General features: G+C 43.6%; 1 protein-coding gene across 1 annotated transcript; it reads left to right on the forward strand.

Annotated features, from left to right (window-relative positions):
- Positions 1 to 1,378: 1,378 nt before the first annotated feature.
- LOC123127705 (phytosulfokine receptor 1-like) lies at positions 1,379 to 5,290 on the forward strand. The gene has a single exon (XM_044547499.1). It carries the CDS (start codon positions 1,669 to 1,671, stop codon positions 4,825 to 4,827), a length of 3,159 nt encoding a protein of 1,052 aa, XP_044403434.1. The 5' UTR covers positions 1,379 to 1,668; the 3' UTR covers positions 4,828 to 5,290.
- Positions 5,291 to 5,878: the final 588 nt, after the last annotated feature.

The following is a 5,878-nucleotide window of genomic DNA, read 5'->3' on the forward strand; positions in this document are numbered from 1 at the left end:
TGGCGGACCGGTGAAGTACGATATTGAACTTGCGAGTTGGCCTACACACAACATGCGGTTAAAGTTCCATAACGTTTAAAGGAATCACATGCTCCATTAAATCATCCAATCGACTCGGCGCAAAACATATACTCCCTCCGTTCCTAAATATAAGTTTTTCTAGAGATTTCAATAAATGACTACATATAGAGCAAAATGAATGAATCAACACTCTAAAATATGTCTGTATACATCTGTATATAGTCTCTTATTGAAATATCTAAAAAGACTTACATTTAGGAACGGAGGGAGTATCTATTTATTCACTTCGATCCATATTAATTGACGATGCTTTAGTAAATTAAACTGCACCTGGCCTCGTCTGTATTTTCTTAGGGTAGACACTGAGCCAGATAGTATTAAACCGATGGCCAAGATCCAGCTCTCACCAACAACACAGCGCGGTGCGTCATCCACAGATTTATTAGTCGCAGCCGACTCGAGCCTAATACTTCCTCTATCCTAAAATAAGTGTCTTAATTTTGTACTAATTTTAATACAAAGTTGTACTAAGTTTGAGACAGTTATTTTGAGACTGAGCTTCATCCCAAATTAGTGTCTCAATTTTATACTAATTCTAATATAAATTTGTACTAAACTTGAGACAGTTATTTTGTGACGGAGAGAGTATAATAGACCAAAGAGAGCACGAATGATTTCACCAAAAGGAAAAAAAATGCAGAGCACGAGTAGAATTTTCTCGCCAGCCCTTTGTCCCGTATAATAAGCGCCTAGCTTTTGGAGCCGTGCCATGCCGTGCTCCTGTGTATGTTCACGGGCGGGCACGGCAGGGCGTTGCCCGGCCCGGCCGAAAGCGGCGGCTGCACATGCATAGCTTGCCGCTGGCCGTTGACTCTCCTGCCACAACCACCCATCCTTCAGTTTTTGGATGTACAAGCCTGGCAAGTAGTATAGCAACTAGCTATCTTCCTATAAATATCTTAATCTTATGAAAAGCATTCCAAATTGATCACGGTTTTGGTATTACGTCCATGCCAGCGTCCACTAAATGCAATCATATCTGTAATTATATTTTTCAAGTACTAATATTTGCAATATTGCTTTGCCTGTTTAGACTGGCCCTTTGAGCACTTGTTGCGCAGTAGTATCTTCAACAGTAATCGATTAACCAAAGGCACAAATGGAGAAGCATAATCATTAACCAAAGTCTTCGAACATCTAGCAATAGCAATATCCATTTTGTATGCAGGCCGTATCCTTCACCGGTCTGCTTTCACGCTGGTTATTAGATTCATTTCCAGAAAACAGCCAAAAGGAAGAAGGAAAGCGAGGGAGAAAAGGACGGTTAGGCCAACTTTGAACGCAAGTCAAAAGATTTCCGACCGTGGATCTCTCTAGCAAGTTGACAGAGACAATCAATTTCCTCAAGAAAATTCACGACTCCCACGGCCGAGTGCCTGCACAATCACAGGTCAAAACCGGAGCACGCACCGGACCTCCTGCTATCATGTCCTATCGTCTCGCACCTCACCTCTCTCCCTCATCCTTCACTGCCGCCACCATTGTTGCTTGGGGCCAAATGGCTTAGATATCGCATAGCTCCTGAGCACAACAAACAAGAACCTCTCTTCCCCATTCAACAGCATCAGCATAGCCCTTCCTGCATCAATGGGGCATTTCTTGATGCGACGCACTACCACATGGCCAAGCTGTTTCATCCTATGGTGCTTGTCCGTGCAGCTTCTCTTGCTGTCTCCGGTGTACTCCCTCAACCAAAGCTCCTGCAACCCAGATGATTATGGTGCACTGGAAGGCTTCCTGAGAGGTGTCACCGGAGGCATCAGCGGCTGGACGCTCTCAAACACGACCTCCGAAGTGGCCAACCGCTGTGCATGGGTGGGCGTCACATGCGACGCCGGCGGCCGGGTCATCAGGCTGGACCTCCATGGCAGGAAACTCAAGGGCGAGCTGGCACCTTCGCTCGCACAACTGGGCCATCTCCAGTGGCTCAACCTCTCCGATAACAACCTCCGTGGTGCCATCCCAGCACCCCTCCTTCAGCTCCATAGACTGCAGCGGCTCGACGTAAGCAACAACGAGCTTTCTGGCACATTCCCGGCCAACGTCTCGCTCCCGGTGATTGAGGTCTTCAACATATCGTTCAACTCGTTCAGCGGCACCCATCCCACACTCCATGGTTCAGCGCAGCTCACGGTGTTCGATGCAGGGTACAATATGTTCACCGGGAGAATTGATTCAAGCATCTGTGAGTCATCTCGAGTGATCCGTGTGATAAGATTCACTTCGAATCTCTTTGCCGGGGAACTGCCGGAAGGCTTTGGAAACTGCATAAAGCTCGAGGAGCTATATGCCGAGCTCAACAGCATCTCCGGGAGCTTGCCAGACGACCTATTCAAGTTGCAATTTCTGAAGAATTTGACTCTGCAGGAGAATCAGCTCACTGGTAGGATGAGCCCGAGGTTTGGCAATCTGTCCAGCCTTGCTCAGCTGGACATTTCTTTTAATTCCTTCTCTGGACACCTTCCAGATGTTTTTGGTAGGCTTGGCAAGTTAGAGTACTTCTCTGCACAGTCCAACCTCCTCAGAGGCCCGTTGCCTGCTTCATTGTCTCAATCGCCATCATTGAAGATGTTGTACTTGCGGAACAATTCACTGAATGGAAGGATCAACCTCAATTGCTTGAAGATGACACAACTGAGCTCACTTGACCTTGGGACAAATAAGTTTATTGGCACAATTGATAGCTTGTCAGATTGCCATCGTCTCAGAAGCCTAAATCTTGGCACAAATAACCTCAGTGGCGAAATACCAGCTGATTTTAGAAAGCTTCAGTTTTTGTCCTACATCTCACTTTCGAACAACAGCTTCACAAATGTTTCCTCGGCATTATCTGTCCTTCAAGACTGTCCAAGCCTAACAAGCCTTGTGTTGACAAAGAACTTCCATGATGGGAAGGCCTGGCCGATGACTGGAATACATGGCTTTCATAAGATCCAGGTGTTTGCCATTGCTAATAGCCATCTTTCAGGAGCAATACCACCATGGTTAGCTAATTTCAGAGAATTGAAGGTCCTAGATTTGTCATGGAATCAACTGTCTGGGGATATTCCTGCATGGATTGGTGATCTCGAGTTTCTATTCTATGTGGATCTTTCTAACAATTCACTTACAGGGGTAATACCAAACAGTTTCTCGAGCATGAAGGGACTTCTTACATTCAACAGCTCACAGCAATCCACAGAGACTGATTATTTTCCTTTCTTCATTAAAAGGAACAAAACAGGCAAAGGGTTGCAGTACAAACAGGTTAGCAGCTTTCCACCGTCTCTAATTCTCAGCCATAACAAGCTCATAGGTGCCATATTGCCGGGCTTTGGAAGCCTCAAGAACCTGTATGTCTTGGACCTCAGCAACAACAATATTTCTGGTATCATTCCTGATGAGCTATCAGGCATGTCTAGCTTGGAATCCTTGGATTTGTCACATAACAATCTCACCGGAAGCATTCCCTATTCATTGACAAAGTTGAATTTTCTATCAAGCTTCAGTGTGGCATACAATAATCTGATGGGCACAGTTCCATTAAGAGGGCAATTCTCAACATTCACTGGTTCTGATTATGAGGGGAACCCCAACCTTTGTGGCACCCGCTTTGGCTTATCCCCATGTCAGTCCAATCATGCTCCCATCATCTCTGCAACGGGAAATCGGAAGAACAAGGGTCTCATATTAGGAATAATTATTGGCATTGCAATTGGAGCAGCAATGGTTTTGTCTGTTGCTGTTGTACTTGCGTTGAAGAGAAGCTTCAGAAGGCAGGATCATATAGTTAAGGCTGTTGTGGATACAAATGTAGCATTCGAATTGGCACCAGCGTCACTGGTACTTCTGTTTCAGAACGAAGATGATGACAAGGCATTGACTATCAGTGACATTTTGAAATCTACAAACTACTTTGATCAGGCTAACATCATTGGTTGTGGTGGGTTTGGTCTAGTGTACAAGGGAACATTGCCAGATGGAGCAAAGATCGCCATCAAAAGACTATCGGGTGATTTTGGCCAGATGGAGAGGGAGTTCAAAGCAGAAGTGGAAACTTTATCAAAAGCTAAGCATCCTAATCTTGTGCTTCTACAAGGTTACTGCAGGAATGGCAGTGACAGGCTCCTGATCTACTCTTACATGGAGAATGGCAGCCTAGACCACTGGCTTCATGAAAAGCCTGATGGCCCATCCAGATTAAACTGGCAGAGAAGGCTTCAGATAGCCAAAGGAGCGGCACGAGGTTTGGCATACCTGCACTTGTCATGCGAACCTCACATACTACACCGTGATATCAAGTCAAGCAACATACTCCTGGATGAGAATTTTGAAGCTCAATTGGCTGATTTTGGGCTTGCTCGGCTAATTTGTCCCTATGATACACATGTGACAACTGACCTAGTTGGCACACTGGGTTACATCCCCCCTGAGTATGGCCAGTCTTCAGTAGCCACTTTCAAAGGTGATGTGTATAGTTTTGGCATTGTTCTTCTGGAGTTATTAACAGGAAAGAGGCCTGTTGATATGTGCAAGAGGAAGGGAGCTAGGGAGTTGGTCTCATGGGTTATGCACATGAAAGGAGAACACCGTGAAGCCGACGTATTGGACCGTGCAATGTATGACAAGAAATTTGAGATGCAAATGATGAAGATGATTGATATTGCATGTTTGTGCATTAGTGAGTCACCTAAACTGAGGCCATTAACCCATGAATTAGTGCTATGGCTTGACAACGTTTGTGCTAGCAGTGAAGCAACAAAGTGAAGCTCAATAACAGTGACCTTCGTGGAAAACTTGAACTCACAGCCCATGAACTAGTCTTATGGCTTGCCAGCGTTTGTGCTAGCAATAAAGCAACAAAGTGAAGTTTAATAACAGTGACCAACACAGAAATACTTGTACTCAATTTCTCCCCTCTTGAATAATCTTTGTCAGAGTGAACACTGTAAGATATGACTGATTATTGCATATGAATATGATGTGCTTCATGGGAGTCTAACTTACTACTCCCTCCGTCCAAAACTTTGAAGTCATCTTTGAGGTAATATTTAATACTCTCTATGTTCCATAATAGAAGGCACATAAATTTCTGGAAAGTCAAGATTCCAAAACTTTGACCACTAATGTTTATGGAAGTATACAGATTTAGCATGTAAGAAATCTTATTGTTCTACTTGTCTTGTAAAATACTTTTGTGCCATATGTTCATTTACTAATTTTGTAAGCATTTCATAAGTAATTTTTTTAGTCAAAGTCGTGTACTGGAGATTGTAGAAGTCAAATGTTCCTTATATTTTGGAACAGAGGAGCAACAGTAGAGCCATTGTATGCCGTATGAGTAAATGAGATTTTGTGATAGCTCATGCAAATGTTATCTGTGTCTTTTATGATCTTGTCCTAATTTCTCGTATGAAGCTATGGAAGATGTTTTAAGGATCATTTGCACCATAGCTGGCAATTCACATGTTTGATATTTCCCTGCATTTACCTCAACCAATCTTTCCAGTTAGCCAACTTAAAGTTACTGTTATATTGCTTTGGAACTTAATAAGAATTCTGCGTGTTAGCAAAGTACTCCCCCTGTCCCAAAATATAAGAACGTTTTTAACACTACACTAGTGTCAAAAACGTTCTTATATTATGGGATGGAGGGAGTACAATATAGTCTTGCTCAAAAAAAAGCCCTGTTCAAGATTAACTTGCCGATTAATCCTTACTCATAGGGTCACCGAGTAGCCGATAAACCAAAAAATCATCCGATTAATTGATTAAATGGCCGATTAACTTGCCGATTAGCCGATTAATCCCCTACTCG

This window comes from Triticum aestivum, chromosome 6A (assembly GCF_018294505.1).
Source record: "Triticum aestivum cultivar Chinese Spring chromosome 6A, IWGSC CS RefSeq v2.1, whole genome shotgun sequence".
NCBI lineage: Eukaryota > Viridiplantae > Streptophyta > Magnoliopsida > Poales > Poaceae > Triticum > Triticum aestivum.

Excerpts from the sequence above, each read along its gene's own strand:
- LOC123127705 (XM_044547499.1), top strand. The coding sequence starts at position 1,669 with ATGGGGCATTTCTTGATGCGACGCACTACCACATGGCCAAGCTGTTTC.